The sequence below is a fragment of the Chrysochloris asiatica genome, unplaced genomic scaffold (genome assembly GCF_000296735.1).
Source record: "Chrysochloris asiatica unplaced genomic scaffold, ChrAsi1.0 scaffold00010, whole genome shotgun sequence".
Lineage (NCBI taxonomy): Eukaryota > Metazoa > Chordata > Mammalia > Afrosoricida > Chrysochloridae > Chrysochloris > Chrysochloris asiatica.
Genome location: NW_006408528.1, coordinates 2,853,311 through 2,880,401, shown reverse-complemented (window position 1 = coordinate 2,880,401; position 27,091 = coordinate 2,853,311). Strand labels below are relative to the sequence as shown.

The 27,091-nt window shown below is 37.0% G+C and overlaps 1 protein-coding gene across 1 annotated transcript; it reads left to right on the top strand.

The window, feature by feature from the left end:
* Nucleotides 1-289: 289 nt before the first annotated feature.
* TMEM106B (transmembrane protein 106B) lies at nucleotides 290-27,091 on the top strand. Its single transcript, XM_006834387.1, has 7 exons — nucleotides 290-509; nucleotides 6,838-6,901; nucleotides 12,217-12,376; nucleotides 21,449-21,589; nucleotides 21,845-21,894; nucleotides 22,829-22,882; nucleotides 26,953-27,091. The coding sequence occupies exons 1-7, from the start codon at nucleotides 290-292 to the stop codon at nucleotides 27,089-27,091; spliced, it is 828 nt and encodes a 275-aa protein (XP_006834450.1).

Below are 27,091 nucleotides of genomic sequence, written 5' to 3'. Positions count from 1 at the left end.
ATGTTGCTCTTCAGAGGTCCCTAAGGAAGTATATAGACCTTTGTCAATGTTTGAATGCCTTTTATTGTAATAAATCTGATGTCATTTCATAATATTTTATTGGAAAAACACTTCTGGGCTCTAGTACATTGTTTATTTTTTTAGACATTATTTTGCTAGAATATGATTCCGTTCCAAAAATGTAATCTGAACACTCCCTTGAAATTATTCCAAATTAATGAGATAAGTATAAATATTTTTTAGTGTGCTTTTCCTGAGTTTATTGTAAGATATTTCTTTTTCTTTAGACATGGGAAAGTCTTTTTCTCATTTACCTTTGCATTCAAATAAAGAAGATGCTTACGATGGAATCACGTCAACAGAAAATATGAGGAATGGACTGATAGAAAATGAAGTCCATAATGAAGATGGAAGAAATGGTGATGTCTCTCAGTTTCCATATGTGGAATTTACAGGAAGAGATAGCGTCACCTGTCCCACATGTCAAGGAACAGGAAGAATTCCCAGGGGTATGTGTTTTTGCGTGATGTTCCTTTAAAGCATGATTTTAAGTATTATATAAAATACAACACATGCATCTGTGCCTTTCCTATGTTCTAAAAAGCCTTTGAATTCAAATTTTATATCAGCTTCCTTTAGTCTAAAGGACACAAAGAAACAAGCATATAAATATTAAAGTTCCTAAAGCAGTACAAATGGTAACCATCTGTCTGCCCCACTAGTTTTTCTCCCCTAAGTCACTTTGGGTCAGAACCGACTTGACAGCACATAACAACAACAGCCTACTATGTACTGTCTCTTGAGTGAAAATTTTAAATGCTATTTGGCATCTATAAAAAGCATATCACAGTTGTTTTGGTACATTTTATGTTACAGGTAACCCCCTATGTCTAGATTATTTTAATATCAGTGGCAGCAGGTAGAAATACTAAAGGTACTGTATGGTCTTCCCATTCTCTGGTTGGTAACAGTTGGTATATGACTGTGGAGAGATCATGGAAAGAGGGGACCTAGTGACAGTGTAAAGTATATCAAAGTCTATGAGAATACCTTGGGGGATTGTTGTTGTTGCTATGTGCCGTGGAATCAGTTCTGACTCATAGCGACCCTGTACAGGTTCCCGAGGCTGTAAATCTTTACGGGAGCAAAAAGCCTCATCTTTCTCCCAAACAGCTGGTAGTTTTAAACTGCTGACCTTGCGGTTCGCAGCCCGATTCGTAACCGCAGCGCTACCAGAGCTCCTTACCTTGGGGGATAGAGTGGGGAAATTTATATTCTAGCTGGCTTTGAATGTGATGGCTTTATGTTATAATAGTTTGACAATAAAAGGATTAATGTAGTTAAAGGGATTTGTGCACAGGGTAAGGGGGGTGGGTGGTAATTATATTATGTTAAGACATGGTGTAGAAGGTTTTTGGGAATCCTGGACACAGATTATGGAGCGAAGGAAGGGATTCAAGGATGACTAAAATTTTTCCACCTGAGCAACTGGAGAAATGAAGAAGCCAATTATTGAAAAGGGGAAAAACAGATTTTGGTGTGTGTTTCAGCGGTCAGGAGCCCACTTTTTATACATGGAAGTTTCATGAGTCATATGTCATATCTAGGAAGTATGCTGGCTCTATAGGATAAACACTGGACTGCAAATCCCAAGGTCTGCGGTTTGAGTCCGTTATCTGAGCCATAGGAAAAAGATGAGGCTGTCTGTTCCCATAAAGATTTGCAGGCTCAGAAACTGTATACAAGATTGCTATGGATCGGAAATGATTCAAAGACACTTAACAACAGCTTGATATCTAAGTGGCTATGTTTAGCAGAAAATTATTTATGAAAGTCTAGAATTTAAGTATAAAGCCTAGTTTATGTTATCAGTACATGTTGTTATTAGGTGCTGTCAAGTCCGTTATGACTCTTAGGAACCTTATGCACAATAGGAAGAAGCCACCATGTCCCACACCATTGTTACCATTGTCATGTTTGAGCCCTTTGTTGCTGCCTCTGCATCAGTTCATCTCATCAGTGGTCTACCTCTTTTGTACTCACTCTCCACTTTACCAAGCATGATGTCCTCCTCCAGGGACTGGTCCCTCTTGACAACATGTCCAAAGTGTGAGAGATAAAGTCTTACCATCCTCGCTTCTAAGGAATATTCTAGCTGACTTCTTCTGTCAGTCCATGGTACTTTCAATATTCTTCATCAGTATCATAATTCAAATGCATCGATTCTTGTACGATCTTAATTCAACTTTCACAGGCCTGTGAGGTGATTAAAAATACCATGGCTAGGGTCAGGTTTAACTTAGTCCTCAGATTGACATCTTTGCTCTTTAACACTTGAAAGAGATCATTTGCTACAGATTTGCCTAGTGCATCGCTTGATTTCTTGACCATTGTTTCCATAAATGTTAATTATGAGTTCAAGCAAAATGAAGTCTTTGGCAACTTCAATCTATTCTCCATTTATCTTGATGTTATTGGTGCAGTTGTGAAGGTTTTCGTTTTCTTTACATTGAGTTGCAATCCATATTGCAAGCTTAAATCTTTATTGCTAAGTATTTCAAGCCCTCTTTGCTTCCATCAAGCAAGGTTGTGTTATCTACTTATTGCAGGTTATTAATAAATCTTACTCCAATCCGGATGCCGCGTTCTTCTTCATATAATCCAATTTCGCAGTTACCTGCTCAGCATGCAGACTGAATTGTTGGTGGTGGTTGGTGGTGGTTGGTGGTGATGGTCTTGTTAGTGCCATCGAGTCGGTTCCGACTCACGGTGACCCTGTATAGGGCTTCTGAGGAGTGACTGGTGAGTTTAAACTGCTGACCTCATGATTCAAACTGACCTTGCGGTCCACTGCATTATCTGCAGTGCCAAATCACACACCTTTACTGAGTTTTAAACCATTCAGTGTCCCTGGTTCTGTTTGAATGACTGTGTCTTGGTCTATATAGAGGTTCCTAATGAGCATGGTTAGGTGTTCTTGAGTACCCATTCTGGACAATGTTATCCATAGTTTATTATGATTGGCACAGTTGAATACCTTTGTAAAGTCAATAGAGCAGAAGTAACATCTTTTTGGTAGTCTCTACTTTCAGCCAAGTTCCATCTAACATAAGCAGTGATAGCCCTAGTCCCATGTTCTCTTCTGAATCCATATTGATTTTCTGGCAGTTCCCTGTCTGTGTATCACTGCAACTATTTTTTATTTATCTTCAGCAAAATGTTTGCTTGCATGTGATATTGATGATATTGCTCAATGATTTCTAAATTCCATTGGGTCAACTTTCTGTGGAATGGTCACAAATGGATCTCTACCAATCAGTTAACTAAGAAGCTGTCTTCCAAACTTCCTGGTATAAACAAGTTAGCACATCAAGGACTGTATCAATTTGCTGAAACATTTCAATTTGTTTTCCATCAATTTCTGTAGCCTTGTTTTTTCCAATGCCTTCAGTGCGGTTTGGACCTCTTCCCTCAATATCATTGGTACTTGATCATATGTTGTTGTTGTTGATTAATGCCATCAAGTCAGTTCTGACTCATAGCGGCCCTGTATAGGGATTCCAAGGAACAGCTGATGAGTTTGAACTGCTGACCTTGTAGTTCGCAATGCTGATCCTACTGTGCCACACCAGAAGTCCACTTGATTATATGGACCTCTTTAAATGGTTGAAGATTGTCCAATTCTTTTTGGTACAGTGACTCTGTGTATTCCATCCATCTTCTTTTGATATTTTCTATGCTTCTTGGATCAACTATCAACACTCACAGAAGCAGCAGTCAAGAGATCAGATGACATATTGCATTAGGCAAATCTGCTGCACAAGAACTTTTTTCAAGTGTTGAAGAGCAAAGATGTCAGCTTGAGGACTAGGGTGCACCTGACCCAAGCCATGGTATTTTCAATGACCTCATGTGGATGTGAAGGCTGGACGATGAATAAGGAAGATCGTAGAAGAATTGATGCCTTTTAATTATGGTGTTGGAGGAGAATACTGAAAATGCCATGGGCTGCCAAAAAAAAACAATAGATCTGATTTGGAAGAAGTGCAGCCAGAATGCTCCTTAGAGGCCAAGATGGCCAAACTTCGTCTCTCATACTTTGGACATATTGTCAGGAGGGATCAGTCACTGGAGAGGGATATCATGCTTGATAAGGTGGAGGGTCAGAGAAAAAAAGGAAGACCCCCAACAAGATGGATTCAAGTGTGGCAACAGTAGTGAGGTTGGCCCAGGATCGGACATTGTTTTATTCTGCTGTGCATAGGGTCGCTATGAGTCAGTGCCAACTCGATGGCACCTAACAACAACAACATAGTATTTTGCCCATCGAATCTTTCATTATTGAAATCTGAGACTTGAACTTTTTCTTCAGTTCTTTAAATTTGAGAAATATCAATCATGTTCTTCCCTTTTGGTTTCATAACTCCAGGTGTTTGCACATTTCATTATAATACATGACTTTGTCTTCTTGGGCTGCCTTTTGAAGTTTTCTGTTTAGTTCTTTGACTTCCTCATTTCTTCCATTCTCTTTAGCATCTCTATGCTGGAGAGCAAGTTTCAGAGTCTCTTCTTACATCCATTTTGGCTTCTTTCTTTTGAATGGCTTTTTGCTTCTTGTGCAATTTTCTTGATGTCATCACAAAGCTCTGATGGTCTTCAGTCATTATTATCTAATGCATTGAATCTGTTCTTAAGATGGTCTCTAAATTCAGGTTGAGTATACTCAAGGCCATATTTTGCCACTAGTGGACTTGTTTTGATTTTCTTCAGCTTCAGCCTGACCTTGCATATGATGCAATTGATGATCTATTTCACAGCTTGCCTCTGGCCTCGTTTGGCTGATGATATTGAGCTTCTCTGTCATCTCTTCCCACAGATGTAGTCAATTTGATTCCTGTGTATTCCATATCATGAGGTTCACATGTAAAATTGCCTTTAATGTTGTTGAAAAAAGGTGTTTGCAATGCCTAAGTCATTTGTCTTGCAAATTCTCTCATGCGATCTCTAACATATCTATCACCAAGATCATATTTTCCAGCTATTGATCCTTCCTCTTTGTTTCCAACTTTCCCATTCCGTTCACCAGTAATTTATATCAGTGCATCTTGATAGCATGTTTGATCAATTTCAGATTGAAGAAGTTGGTAGAATTCTTCAACTTCATTATCATTGGCATTAGCGTTTGGTTTGTAAATTTGAATAATGGTATTAACTGGTCTTCTTTGTGGCATATGGATACTATCCTATCACAGAGAGCACTGTACTTCATGTTAGATCATTAAATGCTCTTTTTGACAATGGATGCAATGCCATTCCTTTTCAGTCTGTCATTCCCAACATTGTCAACAATATTAAAAATGGCCAATGGAAGCAAAAGCACATACGAATATAGAGCAGATCCAGAGAACATAGGGGGAAAAGGAGATTACAGATAGGTAAAGTAGCTTTTTTGAATACTTGTATAGACCAAAAATGCTCTTGTATAGGTCTCCAGTGACCTCTGTATTACCAAATCCAATCACTAGTTGCCAGTGCTCACATTGCTTGATTTATGAGTAGCATATTATGAAGGTGGTCACACTGTTCTCCTTGGGGCATTTTTTTCCCACTTGTCTTACACACACACACACACACACACACACAGGGATTTCTTACACTCCAGCTTTCTGTGTAGTTGTATAGAGTGAAGAAGGAGTCCTGGTGTGTGCAGTCCAGTGTGAGTTAATGCACTGGACTGCAAAGTCGGTTTAAACTGCAAGGTTAGTGGTTCAAGCTCACCAGCTACTCCTTGGAAACCTTATACAGGGTCACCATGGGTTGGAACCAACTCATTGGCACTTAACAACAGCAATCGAAGAAAGAAGTAGTAAACTTGAGAGGTTGTGAGGCAAGAGAGGGATTTTTTTCACATAGATTTATTTATAGAATGTTTGAGAATGATTCATAGAGAAAACATTGATAGAGAGAAAATCATTAGAGCAGTGATACTGAGTATGCAGGAGGGCATGAGTCCAACTGCATATATTGTGCTTTAGTATTTGCTATGAAGAGCCAACTTCTGAGAATATAGCAAAATTGACATTTAAAGATGTCATGAATATCACTCAATCCAAGGAGTACTGGTACTGCGCTTGTAGGATAAGCACTGGACTGCCAACCGCAAAGTCCATAGTTGAAACCTATCAGCCACTCCTCAGAAACCCTATACAGGATGGTTGCTGTGAGTTGGGACTGATTCAACAGCACTTAACAAGTGCAGGAAAGAAATAATATACTTTGAAGAGGCTTAGTGTATAAGGGGCTCACTTGAAAGAGTTCAGGAAAGCTCCTTATGTCGGTGTCTCATAATATGAGACTTAATATATGTCAGTTTGGATTTTTCATGGACAGTGTAAGAACCCCTGTAGGTATGTGGGTTTGAGAACATTCAGGACATGTTCCTCCTTTTCCGTTCTCAGGAAGATAACCAAATGAGAGTTTCAGTGGATAATAATAGAGTTGAAGGGAAGGCCTGACAAAATCAGATCCTCTGAAAGCAGTGATTGCTTTTGTTTGTTTGTTTTTTTAAAGATCTTATTTAGTGGAAGAAAAAGTAAGAAAGTATTCATTCTTCATAATAGATTTTACTGGTTAATATAGTAGGTTTAAAAAAACAAACACAACTCAGTGGCTACTATGTAACTAAACTTCTAGATAATTTTAAAGCTTTCTAGAGCACGGTCCTAAAGGAATAAGATGACAGCCAGATGGTATGCTAGTCTTTCCAAATGACGGTGTGATACAGAGCCACTGTATTTTAATTAATCATGTTAATAACTTTCTAACTTCCACTTTTAGGACAAGAAAACCAACTTGTGGCATTGATTCCCTATAGTGATCAAAGACTAAGGCCAAGAAGAACGTAAGTGATTATAAGAAAATAGCAACTGGTTTTTCTTTGCTGTTGTGTTTTTCATTTTGATTTTTGTGTGTCTGTGTTTGTTTGTTTTGTTTTGTTTTGTTTGCATTATATATGATCTTGCTAAAACTGTTAAAAGGAAAATAATACCAAGTTGATAAATCATATGGAGTGTTGGTGGCAGAGTGGTTAAGGGATCATCAAAAGCTTCAAAACCAACAGTGACTTTATGGTAGAATGACAGTCTGCTTCTGTAAAGATCACAACCTTTTAAACCCTTTGGGGCAGTTCTACTCCGTCCTACAGAGTCACTGTGAGTTGGAATCAACTCAGCAGCAGTCAATTGGGTTCTGTTTGGATGTTAAATCATGATGTCATTATGTTTTATATCCTTAAGAAAAGATCCTCATTGTGGTAAGCTCTTCTCAAATCTATTTATTAAAACTGCTGCTGCTACAAGAACACCCAGATTTTCAGACAGTACCCATCTGACCTAGCCTCAATGGCTTGGTAATCAGAACTTGACTAGAGGAAGATAAAAAAGAAAACAATTTTTAATAAAGGAAATGAGAGTAAATTGCTACAATTTGAAGAACTTGACCCATACTCATGGAGGTAGTAGCTCAAAATACCAACAAAGAGGGAAGGAGTCTTCACATCAAGTATCAATGCTACCCCCTCTTTATACAGGGTAGATAGGGATGGACATCTTAGACATTGGCTATCTGAAATGAGGGATGATACAGGCACGAAGTGACTGGCTTACAAAGTTTCAAGAGGGAGTTTAATTTAACAAATGCCATCTCATTTAAGCATGAACAACAGAAGAGGATTCTAATCAACAACCATACAAAGACATTGTGTGTGTGTGTGTGTATGTGTGTGTGGTGGGGGGCGGGGGGTGGAGCAGAAGGTGAGGTGAACAAAATGCTGATAGATGGTAAAAGTACATAGAAAAGCAGGTGAATTCTTAATGTTATAAAATGTTCAAAAAATTGAGAAAACTGTAAAATGACAGAACAGCATGTCAGAAATTGAAAACTTCAGAAATGAATTAACTAAACAATAAGAATATGAAAATAGTCTACACATCCCTAGAAATAACTTGAAAAGAAATTCGGAAACCAAGACAAAACTGGAAGAATAGAAGTATAAATAGATACTATGACAAGTACTGTAAAAGAAAAGAGGATAAAAGGAAGAAAAAAAGCACAAATTAATGAAAAAGATTTGAAAAAAATAATAATGTAGAAGACAAACAAAGAAGATTGAACATAAAAGCAATTGGTGTTCGTGAAAAGAACATGGAAGGAGTAGAACTGAGCAAACAATAAACATTTATATGAGGGGACTTCAAAGCGTTCATGAAATAAAAGATTTGAACCTACATATTGAAAAAGACTTACCATGACTCTTGACAAAAAGCATACTTTGATAAAATTACTAGACTTTGAAAGGGGGTAAGGCGAGAATCCTTTGTGCACCCTGGCAAAGCATCAATTACCTTATAAGAGATAAATACCAGCTTGATATGCTACTTCTTGACCACAATGCTTCAAACAAGAAGGCAGTAGAGCAAATACTCTGCCAAAAGAAGACACCACTCATGGCAATAAAATGAAGCAAGGATTTTACAAACAGTTCATCTGACCTGTAAGTATAAAATCTGCTGTGAGCATGTAAGCAATCAGAGTGAAAAACCTGAAAGTGGACAAAGCTTTTCCAGTTTACTCAAAATCCAGAAGTGGTAAGAGATTATTAAACATAGCGGTGTTAATTTTTACAAGATCCAAAATTAAACATTAATTAAACTGAAAATACTAATGGCAAACTGGAAAATAATGTCTTATAACTTAAATCAGATGAAGGGTGATCAATGTCCTTACTCTGTAAAGAGCTTCAAAAATAGAGAAGAGAAATGCTAATCACCAATTAAAATCTGAATAAGAGTTATGAACAGCTAGTTCATTAAACTAAATCAAAGGCCCTTCAACATATGAAAAGATGCTCAAGCTTGCTTATAAATGAAATACAGATTAAAACTACACTGAGATGTTATTTCTCATCCCTAAGATTGGCAAACATCCAAAATTTTCACAACATAATTCTGTTGGCAATGCTGAGTGAAAACGAGTATACTCATGCATTGCTAGTTGAGGGAAATTTGGTGTTATGTATAACAGTTACTTATGCATTTACTTTTCAGCTCCAGAATTCTAATTTGGAAAATCTAGACCTAGTTGGCAAAAATTGTCAATGGTATTTACATAAATTTTCATTGTGCCTGTTTGTAATGTAGCAAAAGACTAGAAACAATCCGAATGACCAATAATGGATTGTTAGAATGAATTATGCTACATTTATATAATGGTACAATAAATGACTAATAACTCTGTTAAGTTACTACAATGTGATATCCAAAACTCATTGTTGTTGTTTTTTTAAAGAAACATATATATACAGGCAGAGAGAAACAATAGAATGATAACCCAAAAACTAACTTCATTACCTACAGGGTTTGTGAAAGGGGAGAATTTGGAAGAGGAAACAGATAAGCAAATGAGACACTATATGTGCTTTTTAAATTGTTTTGACTTTGTTGTTTTTGTGTGCCATAGAGTTGATTCCTACTCATAGCTTTCTGATAGGATAGAATAGAATTGCCCCCATAGGATTTCCTAGGCTGTGGGGCTATGGGTTAATGCGCTGGACTGCAAATTCGGTTTGAACCACAAGGCTGGTGGTTCAAGCTCACCAGCCGCTCCTCAGAAACCCTATACAGGGTAGCTATGAGTCAGAACCGACTTGATGGTACTTAACAACAACAACAATGTTGTCCTGCAGGATAATTCACTGGACCACATGGTCAGTTTGACTCCCAAGGTTGGTGGTTCAAATACACCAGCTGCTCTTCGGAAACCCGATATAGAGTCATTATGATTCAGAACCAATTCAGAGACATTTAACAGCAATGATCTTTTTAGGAGCAGATCACTGCGTTTTTTTCTCCCTCAGAACCACTGGTTAGAACTGCTAACCTTTTGGTTAGAAGCTGAGCACTTTAACCATTGCACCTCCAGGATTCTTTTGTTTGGCTTTAGAACCATGTAAATGTTTTATGAATGTTGCTTTGTTGGCATAACTAAAAGTACTAAATTGAAAGGAAAAACAAAATAAAATGATTGAAGCAAACAGCAGATTTAACAGTATTTTAAGTTTATGGCATAACCACAGATGAGTTACTTGGAAACATTGTATTCAGACTGTCAAGATTTAGTAGGGTGGGGGGAAAAAAATTTAGTGAGGGGAGTTCTAGATAATAAAAAACAACACAATTTTGAACAACACCCAATAGTTGTGTTGATGTAATGTTGTTATTTTGAAATTAGTACACAGGACTTATAGAATAAAATATAAGTGATTATGTAAATGCCATTAAAATGAGTTTCAGCATTAGCAAAGAAATACAAAATCAAATAAATTGGATTCCAACTTTCAGTCAAGTTGGAGTAATGGACTGAATTTACCCTCCCACTCGAAACAATTGAAATACTGGACAAATAACTGAGGCTATGTTTTTAGACCGTGAACATATTTCTAGGCTACAGCACAGGGAAAGGAAGCTAGGCATAGCTCAGTAGTCTCCATGAATTGAGAAAGTGGAACTGGGAGTCTCAGAAGCCAAGGTGACTACAGTTAGCATGATAGAGTATTTATTATAGAGGAAACAGCTGCACAGAGAGAAAGCTCGAGATACGCAGAGGGTGCCCTTCAAGTCTTCAACTGAGTACCCATCAACACAGGGCCAGGAATGCTTGTTTTCACAAACCAGTGCAAAAAATCTCATCATTCATAGGGCATTTGGTATTTAAAAGAGTACCATAGGCCCTGCATGATGGTGGGGAGGGTGACAATTAAGTGGTCAAAGCAATCTCTAACAGGCTGAGAGGGAGCAAAAATTGCTATTTACATAACATTTACATTGCATTCTGTATTACAAATAATCTAGAGAGGATTTAAAGTATACAGGAAGATGTGGGGAGGTTCTATGCAAATACTGTGCCATTTTTTTAAATAAAGTACTTGAACATATCAAAAAAAGGAAAAATTGAATAGAGCATCAGTAGTCTGTGGAACAAATCAGGCAGGTGTGGCGCTGTGGGATAATGCGTCAGACTGCGAAGTCATTTGAACTGCAAGATCGATGGTTCAAGCTAACCAGCTGCTTCTTGGAAATCCTATACAGGGTCGCTATGGGTCGGAATTGACTCAATGGCACTTAACAACAACAACAAATACATATATGGACTCCTGGTATGGTGATGTAGGATCACCACTGGGCTGCTAATCGCAAGGTCAACAGTTCAACCCCCCCCCCCCCAGCTGCTCCTTAGAAACCCTATACAGGATCGTTATAAGTTGGAACGTAAAAACAACAATATATGTATATGGAGTCCTGGTGTGGTGCTATAGGATTAGCACTGGACCAGAAGGTCAAGTTGAACCACGAGGTTGGCTGTTCAAGCTCACAGGCCGCTCCTCGGAAACTCTACACTGTATTGTTGAGAATCAGAACTGACTTCACAGCACTTAACAACAACAACAGGTACAGATATTTAAGCACCACACCAATACTCCAGGTAATTTGGGATAAGGAGGCGCAAAAAGGGCTGATTAAAGTGAAGTTGATGAGACATGAATATGCCTTGTGGGGTTTTTTGTTTGTTTTTTAAAGACGTTACAGGTGGTTTTAATGAACAGTCACTTTAGAGGTTTATATAATGGTTAAATTCACAAGCAAAAACGATGCTTCAGTTAGTTCAGAAGGAAGTTTTGAAATTTATATTTTTTATGAAGCCCCCCCACACACACACACACTTGTTTCTGATGTGAAGCCTAACTTGGGAATCACTGCAATGCATTTTCTATATACTCTAAGCCTAAATAGCGGTCACCAAAATGTGAATTCATCTTTTAAAGAGAACTTTTTCAAACTTAAATAGTGTGTACAGCCTTACACAATGCTTTTAAAATGCAAAATTTGGTCAAATTACCTTATCCTTCTAGGATATGTTGTTAAGTGTCAGTGAGTCGATTCCAACTCATAGTGACCCTGTATAGGGTTTCTAAGGAGCAACTGGTGGGTTTAAACCACCAACCTTATGGTATGCAGTCTAGTGCTGATCTTATAGCACCACATCGGAAGTCCAAGTTCTAGGATAATAGGAAAAATATGCAATTTGAAGATATTTTCTGTAAATATTTCATTATATAGCTTTTGATACATACAAATGTAAGTATCCAATTTTCTTTTTCAGAAAGCTGTATGTGGTGGCATCTGTCATTGTCTGTCTGCTCCTTTCTGGATTGGCTGTGTTGTTCCTTTTCCCTCGCTCTATTGGCGTGAAATACATTGGAGTAAAATCAGCATATGTCACTTATGACGTTGAAAAGCGTACAATATATTTGAATATCACAGTGAGTACAAACTTATTTAAAATGTTTAACTTAGTCTTTTATCCATGAAGCCATTCCTGTGTCCTTACAGGGAGGATGTTTTTAAATGCACAGTGTTTACTTTGCTTTCTATACAGTTATACCTCAGGGATATTGTGTGTTTGGTTCCAGACCTTCGCAATAAAGCAAATATCAAAATAAAAATATTTTTTTGTTTACCAATGTATATAAGTTATGTTTATACTATACTGTAGTCTATGAAGTATGTAATAAAATTGTGAAAGAGCATGAAATACTGAGAATTACCAAAATGTGACACCAAGATACAAGGTGAGCACATGCTGTAGGAACCAGTGGCAGCAGTGCACTTGCTCAATGCATGATTACCACAGATCTTCAGTTGGTAAAACGGAGGTGCGGCAACATGAGGCATGTCTGTAGAGCTTTGTTACTTTCTTGTAGTGACATTTTCTGCCATTCTGGTTTCAGCTGAAAATGGCAAATAATAAATGCTGGCAATTCTTTGTATACCATATTTACTACATAGCATTAAGTATTTGAAGATGCCTTTAGGAAGATAAAGTAAAATAATCAATTTGTTGTTAGAGAAAAAAAAAAAAAGTACAGCTATGCTTTGGAGTCCTGGTATGGAGCCATAGGAGAAGCTCTTGACTGCCAACGCACCAGTGCTCCTCGGAAATCCTGTACAGGGTCACTATGAGTCAGAACCGAATCAATGGCACTTAACATCAGCAACATACTCTTTTTTGATGTTTTAATCTTTTATAGTGTATTGAGTAAGTGAAGGCTTACAGCACAAATCACCATTTTTACATTCAGAAAATCATTGTAATAATTACAGTCCATTCCATGCACCTTTAACCAACAATAGTATTTACCTCTATTACCATTTTTCTATATATACAAATACCACATTATAAATATATATTCATTTAAATATCCAAAGGGCACATTTTGCAAACCAGCCTTCTGCCCACAGGCACACTGCTTTTCTTAGTCCATGGCCCTAAAGTCCAATGCTGTTCTGTCTCTCTGTGCCATCGCCTCCGCTACCATCTCTCTTGTCGCTGTTTTTCTGGTTAGGATCCCTTGCTCCTGTCATGTTCTTCCCTCTTGATGGTCCTAGGCTCTGCTGTTTCTGAAATGACAGATTAACTGCTCCCCCTTTTCTACATTTACTGTTGTGACAATCACCATTAGACCTGAAAACAATTACTCGCAGTTGAAACATAAAACCCTATCCCCCTCATCACCAGACCTATATGGGCATGAGGAAACCTATTCAGTAGGGTTTCTGTCTTACTCCCCTCATTCTGACACTAAGCATCCTCATGAAAGCTTGTAAGTTAGCCACTTTCTGCCTTTTAGCCCCCAATTTTGATAACTGAAGTCTTAAATTGCCCATCCCTATCAACCCATTATACTGAGGAGACTTGCTCTATCCTTGACTATGATAGAGAATCCTTCCCTATTCGTTTGAAATTTGGGGCAAACCTCATCCATAAACAAGTGTCCAGTTGATCAGGTTGTAGCAATTTACACCTGGTCCCTGAACATACTTACTTTAACATGTACTTAATCTCTTTTTTAAGTAACATCCAATGGCATAATACATCTGTGGTCTCATAAGGGTTTTTTGTTTTGTTTGTTTTTTAAGGGAAGGCAGCTCTCCTTTTGTTGTTATTGTTAGGTGCTGTCAAGTCAATGCTGACTCATAGCAACCCTATGTACAGCAGAATGAAACCAGCCCGGTCCTTTACTGTCCTCACAGATGTTGAACTCATTGTTGCAGCCACTTTGTCATCCCACCTCTGAGTGTCTTCCTCTTTTCAAATGACTATTCCTTGTTTATGATTTCCCTGTAATGGTTTCAAAGTCTTCAAGCCCAGATGTTGCAGTACTGGTCCACAGGTAGAATGTTCTTCACCTGAAGCAGAGGACAAGGTTCTGGGTGTGAGCTCTCCAGTTTTGTCATGTCACTAGATGCCTGGGCTGCTGGGGTTGTTCTCTTCCTCTGGCTTGGCTCCCTCCACTGCCCTCATCACCTCTGCTGTTATCCATGCGTCTGTCTTCCACACCTTGCCTCTGTCTGCACACCAGCAGGAGAAAAGACAAGGATGGCTGGAAATAGGCTCTCATAAGGAGTCCTGATTTGGTGCTGTAGGATGTGTACAGCATAGAACAAGGTCATAGGGCATAGAACAAGATCATTTTGAACCACAAGGTCGGCAGTTCAAACTCACCACCCACTGTGAGTCTGTTTTCAGCTATCTGGTGACATACATGCTTAAACAGGTGAAACATGATCAGCAAGTTGCAGGATGGAAAAACTAGCTGGTTTAGTAAAAGAGCTTGAGGCAGATGAGTAGGTTAATCCCATCTGCAGCTGCTGGGGTTCACACCTGTATAAGGTTGTGCTGACACTGCCTTTGGGGCTCAGCAAGTGCAAAGTGTGGCAGCTTCTATAGACTCCCAGAGATTGACAACTGCACCTTTGAATTGCTTATTCATATCCAAACAAGCAACAAAATGCTTCAGTGTGTGATCTTGCAGGGAATATTTTTGCTTTTTAAAAAAATGTTTTGGGACTCAGGAGGTTTGAGTTTAAAAGATATTTCTAAAACGTCACTAGCCAGTTGGCCAACTAAATGGCTTTTCTGCTTTTACTCATCCAGTGCCTGAAAATCCTCACTTTGTCAAGTCCAAGTTCAGGATCTGTAGTTACAAAAAAATACAGTATTTCTGACATAAAATAGTTTTCTTTTGCAGATGAATGTGATTTCAACTCAGGACCTGTCCAAATGAGGAATTTTATAGTATTCTTTTTCTTTCTATTTTTAGACATCTACAGATTCTAGCTTTTTTCTAGTCTCTTCCAGACATGCCAAGTGGCAAAAAAAAAAAAAGAATTGAGTTTTGCATATTGGAGCACTGTAAAAATAAAGCAGAGAGTAAAACCCTTTTAAACACAGAAATCCTGAGTTCATCTCATTGGTGAATTTATGCAATCTGGTGCAAATAAATCCTTTGAAAGAGCACCAAATTGGTTTCTTTATCTTTAACCCTCAGAGATTTGGATAGGTAATGGGGAAAAATGCATTTTACAATAAAGGAATCTAAAAACAAAAGATTTGGTAAGATATTTGAAAAATATAAGGTGTCAAGGTTTTTACTTCCATTTACACCTAAGTTGGACTCCTGGTATGGCATTGCAGGTTAATGCGTGGGACTAGGAAAGTCGATTTAAACTGCAAGGTCAGAAGTTTGAGCTCACCAGCTGCTCCTGTGAAACTCTATACAGGGTCACTATGGGTCGGAACCGACTCGGTGGCACACACAACCCTCCCCCAACTTTTAACAAATACCTTTGTTGTTGTTGTTAAGTGCCGTCGAGTCAGTTTCGACCCATAGCGACCCTGAATAGGGTTTCCGAGGCTGTAAATTTTTACGGGAGCAGATCGCCTCATCTTTCTCCCGCAGAGCAGCTGGTAGTTTCGAACTGCTGACCTTCCGGTTCGCAGCCCGATTCGTAACCACTACACTACCAGAGTTCGTTTACATACATATATATGGAGTCCTGGTGTGGCGCTGTGGACTAATGCATCAGGCTGCAAAGTCTGAACTGCAAGGTTGGTGGTTCAAGCTCACTAGCTGCTCCTTGGAAACCTTATACAGGGTCACTATAGGTCAGAATCGACTTGCGATGGCATTTATCAACAATACATTTACATAGTTACTGCAACAATGGAAACGGCTCAAATGCATAAGCAATTATAAGGATGGTGTGGAACCAAACAGTGTTTCAATCTGTTGTATTTAGAGTAGTTATGAGTCAGAGCTAACTTGATAGTATGTAACAATGATAATATATTTGCAAATGCAGTCAAGCATTTTCATATGAATCTAAATTAAAGCATTTTCATATGAACCTAAATGATAACTTACGTAACTGATCTGCTAACCACAGTCAGTCAGTGGCTCAAACTATAAATAGGGTCATTATGAAACAGCATTTCACAGCAACAATGCTATGTTAACTGTGATCACAGTATATTTTACCATTTTAAATGGTCATGACTGTATTACAGTTCACTCAACCATTTTCTTAATGAATGTTTAGTTTTGCAGTTAAGAATATTTATTCAAGAAACTTCATTCTTTTTAAACTGTTTCCATTTCAGATTTTTTCTTTAGGATAAATTACTGAAAATAAATTTGCCAGTTAAAGAGGGATTGAGTCTCCCCACAGGGCTTCCAAAGTTGTCACTTCTTTCTACTTAGATGTGGATAGTGGGTTCAAACTGTTTACCTTTTGGTTAGCAGCCTAGCACTTTGACCACTGTGCCACCACGGTTCACAAAACGGCAATCCTCATGATTTTAAATCTTATGACTGTGGACCCTTTTTGACATAGAAGTTAAATGGATCATCACTGTTCTGTTTTGCTTTTTTTGTTGGCTTTCTTGGAGCTTAATTTTTTCTTTTTGTCTTTCTAACTCTCGATACATCTTTTCCTAATTCTAATATGAATTTTTGTCTTAAATCTCTCTGGATTGCTGATTGTTTTAATATTCTAATGATGAAAACTATGGATACTTCATAAAAAGATACATACTAACATTATTTTGCCTGTACAGAGGGGTTATGGGAGATCCATTGACCTCAAATGAATAATTCTGTAGTGTCTAAGAATAAAATTGACATGGCTATTAAATCTAATTAGAATTGATTGTTGGTTCCATGTGAGTTCATGGAGGCCCCACCCTTTCCAGAGGAGTATTTTTAGACTCCTGATGTGATGCTGTAGGATAAGCACTGGACTACAAGGTCAATGGTTCAGATCCACCAGTTGCTCTCTGGAAACTCTATTTGGGATCACTCTGAGTCAGAACTGACTCGACAGCACATAACAACACATTTTTGTATAAGCAGGTTTGTGATTTGGACTGGTCCCAGAGAAAGACTGAGAAAGAAAAGAACAAAATGTGACACAATGCTGAATGTTGTTGAGAATGCAAGCAACTGGGATTTTCATACTGATATATTGCTGCTGGAAATAAAAGTGATGCAAGCACTTTGAAAGAACAATTTGGCTATTTTTTATAAAATCAAATGTCCACTTAGCATATAACCCAGCAGTCCCAATTCTTGGTGTTTGTTCAAGAGAGGAAAAATTAAACTGAATTTAAACTGAACACTACTGCTTAGAGAAACTTTATTCATAATTGCCTAAAAATGTAAATCATTCAAATGGTCTTCAGTTTATGAATCAATAAACTCTGGTATATTTATATAGTGCAATACGACTGAGCAATAAAAAAAGTATTGAAATATAGCAAAAAATGAATCATAAAATTTTTATATATTTAGGTAAAGATGATTTCTCCTGTTTTACCAAGTTTTTATTTAATTTCAAATTGTAATTAAATGAATGTATAAATGTGATCATGTAATCATAGATCTCTAATTTTTTTTTTTAAATCAGTTCTACTAAGACTGTCTTCACTCATCCCATATTACATAAATTTCTCCATATTTGTACTAATTTATATAGATAAAAGAGTTCTGGTGTGGTGCTGCAGGAAGCACTGGGCCTCAGTGTCAGTGGTTCAAACTCACCAGCCATTCCTCGGAAACCCTATACAGAATTGCTGTGAGTCAGAAATGACTCAACAGCACTTAGCAACAGTATAGGTATAGGTGCAATTGTGGTATCATAGGATAAGCACTGGATGACCAGCAATTGAAACCTACCAACCACTCCAAGGGAGAAATATGAGTTTTTCTGCTCCCATAAACAATTATAGCCTCAGAAACCCTATACAAGGTTGCTGAGTCAGAATTGAATCGTTGGTAGTGGATTTGGCTTTTGGTTTGGTACACGGATACACTAACATGTTCAAATTTTATTTAAAAATTTTTTTTTCCAAAATTCTACATATTTTTATGTATCTTGCTTTTCTAATTTGTTAATATCTTGTAGAAGTCTCTCTCAATCATCTTGTTACCTGGTTTAGACTTAAGCCTTTCTTTTTAATGGTTGTATTTTCATGTACCCCATGAAAGCGTTTAATGTGATTGCCATTCTCTTTATGAGTAGGCATTCATTTCTTTTTTTTCTCTTTTTTGCCACTACAAAGAACATTGTCATTAACATCCTAATGTTTTTATGTCTGTGTTATAGGCTCTCAGAAGTATTGCTAGGTCAGAGTGTGTATACACCTAACTCCTCACTTAAGTACATAGTTAGGTTTCAAGTATCAGGTTGCTATGCAAACATCAGCATTATGTGTAAAGGAGAACCATATCATTACATAATGGTGAAATGACATCATTATGTAAGTTCCAGATTACATCATGACATTACTGCCAAACCCCTGAGGATCATGGTTCAGCCATGTTGACACAGTTATAACTTTAATCATACAACCACCTCAGTGTTTGCTACTGTGAGACATATGTCTTTAATGCATGAAACAGGTAGATTTTTTACTCGACATACTGTCTAAATATGAAATGTTGATTAGCAAGATAATTTATAAGTAAGGAGTAGGTGTATATATAATTTTAAACTTAATGAATGTTGCTATATTACTTATTAAAATGTCCATAACACTTTGCATATTTGTTAGTAGTTGCAAATATACCCTTTTCCTTATCTCTGCCAGGATAGAATTTGTTGCTTTCTACAGATTTGACTAATTTGAAACATATAAAGCAGTATTTCATTGTTACTTTTATCAACTTTTCCCGAACTTCAAATTCTCTAGCTCAAATTAAATTTGAGAATTTCTTCAAATATTTCTTGCCCATTGAAATATCTTACATTTCGAATTTGCCTATTCATATTTTTATCTATTTCCTTTTTCATATCTACTAGGGTTTTATCATTTTCTTTTCATTCTGTAAGGCCTCATTGTATATCATAGATGGTACCATTGTTATTTTCTATTCGTCCATAGTTATCATTTAGTACCTGTTGATTTTGTTTCTACTATCCTCAGAACTGGCGTACTGGTATGGTGCTCTAGGATAAGTACTGGACATGCTAACTAAAAATTCACCAGCCACTCCTCAGAAACTGTATACAGGGTCACTCGCTGTGAGTTGGAACATACTCAACTTGAGGGCACTTAACAAATAATTGCAAACATCTTCACAACTGACAATAAATAATTGCATATTAGGTAAATCTGCTGCAAAAGACCTCTTTAAAGTGTCCAAGAGCAAAGATGTCAGTTTGAGGGCTAAAGTGTGCATGACCCAAGCCATTTTATTTTCAACTGCTTCATATGTATGTGAAAGGTGAAAAATAAAGAAGACCAGAGAAGAATCAAAATATTTAAATTATGGTGTAGTCACAGAATGCTGATAGTACCATGGCCTACCGGAAGAACAAACATATCTACAGTGTAAGAAGTATAGTCAGATGCTCCTTAGAAGCCACATGGCAAGATTTCATCTCTCATACTTTGGACATGTTATAGGAAGGGACCAGTCCCTGAAGAAGGAGATCATGCTTGCTTAAGTGGAGAGCCAGTGAAAAAATGGAAGACCCCAAACAAGATGGATTGTCACAGTGGCAGCAGCAACTGTGGACTCAAACATACCAGGCAGTGTTTCATTCCGTTGTGCATAGGGTTGTTATGAGGCAGAAGCAACCCCAAAGCACCTAACAGCAACATTTTTTTAAAGTTTTTATTGTGAAGTGAGTGATATTTATTTATATTTAGGGGAACATCAGTTTTACACTCAATTGTTTCATTGCAAGGATTACAATCCCCTACGTGCATCATCATTCAATAGTATTTGCTTCTATTCCCTCTGTATGTTTTGTGGCTTTTTGGGGGGAATGTACACAAAAATACTCAGGAATATATAATCATTTAAACAACCAAAGGGCACATTCTGCAAGCCTGCCTCCTGACCACCAACACACAGCCTTTCTCTTTCTGTGAGTCTAGAGTCCTCAGCTGCTCGATTTCTCCACAGCAACATTTTTTTGCTGACTATTTTTCATCTGATTTAACATTGTTTTGTGGCTTTTTGGGGGGAATGTACACAAAAATACTCAGAAATATATAATCGTTTAAACAACCAAAGGGCACATTATGCAAGCCTGCCTCTTGACCGCCAACACACAGACTTTCTCTTTCTATGAGTCTAGAGTCCTCAGCTACTCGATTTCTCCACAGCAACATTTTTTTGCTTTGACTATTTTTCATCATGATTTAACATTGTTTTCCGTTCCCTTCACTACTTTCTAAAGTAATTTAAAACAATAGTTGTGGATTGGAAATATAGAAGTCCATCCCAGCTGTTACTTAAGTATGTTGTTGTTGTTGTTAAGTGCCGTTGAGTCAGTTCCGACCCATAGCGACCCTGTACAGGGTTTCCGAGGCTGTAAATCTTTATGGGAGCAGAACGCCTCATCTTTCTCCCGTGGAACAGCTGGTAGTTTTGAACTGTTGGCTTTAAGGTTCGCATCCTGATTCGTAATCACTACGCTACCAGAGCTCCTTATAGAAATGATAAAACAACATCTCTCTCCAACCAAATGAATTTTAATCTATCTCATTTCCCCTGTAATTTGTACTGACCTGGTATAAATCTAGATTAGTATATAAATTCAAATACTAGTTTCCTTTAAACAAGCAAAGTTATTTTGAGTACAGTGTAACTCTTTTAAATGGCTATCACTGTATATAATAGAAATAGCTTCTAATATAGTCTGGATTCCTGTATATACTTGTAATTAGTAAAAACTATAGATTTCATGTAGAATATATTAAGTTTTTGCTAACTAAGGCCTTTAATATATTTTCTAGCATTTTTCCATATTCTTACACTATATATTTTCAAAGCCTATTTTTGTGTGTGTGAATTTGTGTGTTTATTGTAGGCATATGCATAGGGGTCACAGGTCAAACCAAAATATTGGTGTATTTGATGTTCTTTAACATTTTTGGTTAAAATTTTCTTCTTCTTAGAATTAAGTTACTTTTTTTATTGAGCATGCATTTTTTATGCTTATTTTTAGATAACATATATATTTTCTGTTTTCTCTTGCAGAGCACACTAAATATAACAAACAATAACTATTATTCTGTTCAAGTTGAAAACATCACTGCACAAGTTCAATTTTCAAAAACAGTCATTGGAAAAGCACGCTTAAACAACATAACCAACATTGGTCCACTTGATATGAAACAAGTAAGCCTTAGTCATAAAATCATTTTAAGGAGTTAACCTAGTCTCAGCTTTGTGTACCATGTTAACTTGAGTGGGCAGGAGAAGTTTGCAAATATTTAACTTTGATATATGTCCCCATGTATATATAAGAGGAAATCTTAGCATAAAGTTTATAAAGAGAGACAGTCCTAAATTCTCTGAAGATATGAAATGCATCTGAACTGTTTGATATTTTGATTGTATTCTCTACTGGTTATTTCCATTTTTGTCTTTCAGATTGATTATACAGTACCTACTATCATAGCAGAAGAAATGAGTTATATGTTGTAAGTTCTGGATTTTTTTTTATTTTTTATTTTGCTCTTTATTGTGAATTGAGTGAAAGTGTTCAGAGCAAATCACCAGCTTTACATTCAACAAATCATATACTTTATCATGGCAATAATTGCAATCCCTCATTGTATCCTACTTCCTCCCTCTGAATCTTGTTTCCAATCTACCTTCTTTCCCAACTTTTCCAAATTTTGTCTTCAGGTAAATGCCACCCTTTAAATCTTGAATGGTTGACCAGCCCGTGATATACGTAACTCACTAGTGTGTTGTTCTAAATTTTTAATAACTTCTTAAAGTCATAGAATAAATTACAAGGATTGTTTGTTTTTTTAGTTTCCTATAAGTGAAAAGGAACAACTTTCTGGAATATTCCTTCTGCCCTCTGATCTATTCTTCTCTTAGGCATATTCACATAAAGTTATTATTTATAAGCATTAGGATTATAAACACCATGTCACTTTTTATCTTCACTCACTATAAGAACTGTAGTATTTATTGATATTTTAGTATAAGTGGAGCATAAACGTAATACTGTATAATACTTTTATCTTGTTTTAAAATTTAAAGTAGATATAAATTATTATTAACTCGTCATGTGAAAAAATATATATATTTAAAGGTTTTTATTATCTTATGGGCCTGGATCTAGAATTTCTGAGTAAGAATTTCAAATGTATAAGCAATTTGTAGCCCATGTTAAAACAACTCTACAGCTGAAATAGTATAGGAAATATAATGTTAGAATAAGAAGTCATGAAATATATTAATCAGCATTTGAAGTACAAAAAATGCTAAATAATATACTTGTAATATTTACTACATTTTCTTAGTAGTATCTATAGTTACTTTACAATAGAATAATGGTAATTAAACTATTTTAATGTATAATGTCATAATCTGTACTTATTGGCATATTTTCTTCAACAGTGACTTCTGTACACTGATGTCCATCAAAGTACATAACATAGTTCTCTTGATGCAGTAAGTATGATTTTTTTTTAACCACCTTGACTTATATAATATATATTGTTGTTAAGTGAAGTCGAGTCAGTTAACTCATAACGACCCTGTATAGGGTTTCCAAAGAGCAACTGGTGAGTTAGAACCACTGATCTTGCAGTTCAAACTGACTCTGTGGTCTAGTGTTTGGTGTTTTAAGAGTGTTGTGAGGTAGAATAAATATTATCCCTTCTACAAATGAATTAATAGGAAGGAAATCAGAGTACTAGTGAAGAATCATATGGCTGATAATGACTGTATCTAGACATTGAACCTACCATTCGTCTGTCAGTTTGTTGTACTCTGGTGACTTAATGTGTTGCTGTGATTCTAGAAGCTATGCCACGGGTATTTTAAATACCAGCAGAGTCACCCATGATGAACAGATTTCAGCGGTGCTTCCAGATGATGACAGACTAGGAAGAAAGAGAGGCAGACTATTTCTGAAGTTTAGACATTGAAAACCTATGAATAGCTGTGGAACATTGTCACTTGTAGTACCAAAAAATGAAAATATTATAAATAACAGCAGAATGTTGTCAGATATAATGCCAGACGATAAGCCTCTCAGGTTGGAAGGCACGCAAAATACAACTGGGTGAGAGCTGCCTCCTCGTAGTAGAGTTGACCATAATGACACGCATGGGACAAAACTTTTGGGACCTTCATTTGCTGATGGGGCAGAACTCAAAATGAGAAACAGCTGCAAACTTCCTTTAATAATTGGTAAATGGAATATTCAAAGTATGAATTTAGGAAAATTGAGGAAATTGTCAAAACATGAAATGAAATTCATAAAGATCAATATTCTAGGCATTAGTGAGCTGAAATGGACTGATACTTGTCTGGAGCACCTGAGCGGAAGGTCCTTGACTTGTCCGACAATCGGCTATATTCTGCAACCCGTGTGGAGAGATTAAACCCTAATAGGGGTGACAGGAGATTAGTAATAAAAACTAAGATACAAGACACAAATAAAAATAAATAAAGTTGGGACCAGGTGGGATGCAGCACTCTGATAGAGATACTGCTTCCCGACCTAGTGGTGCAAGTTTATTTTATACACAGCTCAAGGGGAGGTGCTTGAGGGAGGGTAAGGAGTACAAGAACATCTTGTACTGAAGGAGCCTGTAGTAAGTGGAACTGTATTAGAAAAACTGTAACTTGTGGTAGCTAGCCAGAACAAAGATTAGAGCAGCTAGAATATTGTGCAGACTGAGCTGAAGGACATAGCTAAGTACATACAAGGAAAGACCTTACAAGCTCCTTGTCCCCTGAGGCAGCCCTGCAAGTTCCTCAGGGGGCATCTTGACTTGGATGCAGCCCAAGTTTCTGGACCACAACTGTTGAGTTGCAATCCTTTGGTTAAACTACCCCAAAGTCAGGGTACTTCGGCATAGCTGCTCCCAACTAACCATTTTGAATTGAATCAGACAATGCTATGGTTTATTATGCCAGCAATAACAAATTGAAGAGGAATGGTATCACATTAATTATAAAAAAATTTCATGATCTGTCTTGAAGTACATTATTGCCTGTGATAAGATAATATCCATACTCCTACAAGGAAGACAACAAGCTAATATCACTGTTATTTAAATATAGGCACAAAGCATTAAAGCCAGTGATGACAGAATTGAAAAATTCTACTGTCTTCAGTGTGAAATTGGTCAAACACACAATCAGGATGCATTGATAATTACTGGTGATTGAAATGCACAGGTTGGAAACAAAGAGGAAGGATCAGTAGTTGGAAAATATGGCCTTGGTGATAGAAATGATGGTGTCATATGATTGTCTGATTCAAAATTTTGCAAAACCAATGACATGTTGAGTGCAAGTATCTTTTTTAAACATCATGAAAGTCAACTGTATGTATGAACGTCACCAGATAGAATACACAGGAGTCAAATTTACTACATCTGTGGGAAGAGACAGTAGAAAAGCTCAATATCACCACCCAAAACAGACTGTGGAGCAGATCGTCAATTGCTTATATTTAAGTTCATGCTGAAGATGAAGAAAATTAAAACAGGTCCACAAACCACAAAATATGACCTTGAATGTATCCCATGAATTTAGAGACCATCTCAAGAACGAATTTAATGCATTAAACATTAATGACTGAAGACCAGGAGAGTTGTGGGATGACTTCAAGAACATCATACAGGAAGAAAGCAAAAAGTTACTAAGAAGACAGGAAAGAAAGAAAAGACCAAAATGAGTTTAAGAAAAGACTCTGAAATTTGGTCTGCAGCATAGAAATGCTATAAGGAATGGAAGAAATGAGGAAATAAAAAAGCTGAACAGAATATTTTAAAGGGCAACTCGAGTAACAAAGTTAAGTATATAACGAAATGTGTAAAGACCTGGAGTTAGAAAACCAAAGGGAGGAACAAGCTCAGCATTTCTCAAGCTGAAAGAACGGAAAATTTAAGTCTCAACGTACAATACTGAAGCAGTCCTGGTGTGGGCTGAGTTTGAACTGCAAGATTAGCAGTTCAAACTCATCAGCTGCTCCTCGGAAACCCTATACAGGGTCGCTGTGAGTTGGAACTGACTCCAAGGCACTTAACAACAACAAAATATGGGCAAAATAGGAGTCCTGGTATGGCACTGTATGATAAGCACTAGACCTCAAGGTAGATAGTTCAAACTCACCAGCCGCTCCTCAGAAACCCTATACAAAGTTGCTATGAGTCTAAACTGATTTGACAGCTCTTAACAACAGCAGCAACATGGGCAAAATACTGAGTGATACAGAAAGCATCAAAATAAGATAGAAGGAATAAACGTGATATTCACCGCTCTGGTAGCGTAGTGGTTACGAATCGGGCTGCGAACCACAAGGTCAGCAGTTTGAAACTACCAGCTACTCTGCAGGAGAAAGATGAGGCTTTCTGCTCCCGTAAAGATTTACAGCCCCGGAAACCCTGTTCAGGGTCGCTATGGGTTGGAACCAACTCAACAGCACTTAACAACAACAACATTCACTGTATTAAAATTCATTGTACCAAAAACAAATGATCAGTGTATTTCAAAAGGTAGCATATGATCAAGAACCAATGATACTGAAGGAAGAAGTCCAAGCTGCCCTGAAGGCTCTGGCAAAAAACAAGACTTCTGGAAATAATGGAATACAAAATGAAATGTTTCAACAAATTGATGTTGTACTCACCTATGCCAAGAAATTTGAAAGACAGCTTCCTGGCTAAACAGTTGAAACGAGATGCATTTTTGCGCTCTTTTCAGAGAGTTGACCCAGCAGAATGCAGAAATCATTGAACAGTGTCATTAATATCCCATGCAAGTAAAATTGTGCTGAAGATAATTCAAAAGTGGCCTCAACAGTCAGAAATTCAAGCTGGATTCAAAAGAGGATGTGTAACTAGGGATATCTGATATCATATGGTTCGTGACTGAAAACAGAAAATACTAGAAAGATATTTACTTGTGCTTTATTGCCTATGCAAAGGTTTTGACTGTGTAGATCATGACAAGACATAAATAGCTATGCAAGGAATGTGTATTCCAAGACACTTAATTGTGCTCACAAAGAAACCTGTATATAAACCAAGAGGCAATTTGTTGAAACAGGACAAGGGGATACTGAATGATTTAAAATCAGGATAGTTGTTTGTCAGGGTTGTATCCTTTCTCTGTCCTCATACAATCTGTATGCTGAGCATATAATTGAGAAGCTGGAGTAGATGAAGAAAAGTGTGGTATCAGGATTCGTTAGCAAACTGAGATATGCAGATAACAACCTTGTTTGCTGTAAGTACTTTTAAGTGTGTGAGTACTTACATATTGTTAACTGAAGGTAAGTAATTTTTAAAATACCATTTATTGTGTATAATTATTTGCTAGGGCTTGCTCAGCTGGCATTGCAGTTGTCTGCTGGGGAAATATGAACTTGTGCTCATAATGTTAAGTTGTCCTTAATCAGAAAATCTCTCTGTCGAGAGAATTTTTATGTTTAAAAGTATTTTCACTTTAGAAAACTTACTTGTATAACTATTCATGTTTTTCTCTCTATATTTTATTTTTAGAGTTACTGTGACAGCAACATACTTTGGGCACTCTGAACAGATACCCCAGGAGCGGTATCAGTATGTCGATTGTGGAAGGAACACAACTTATCAATTGGGCCAGTCTGAATACCTAAATGTAATACAGCCGCAAGATTAA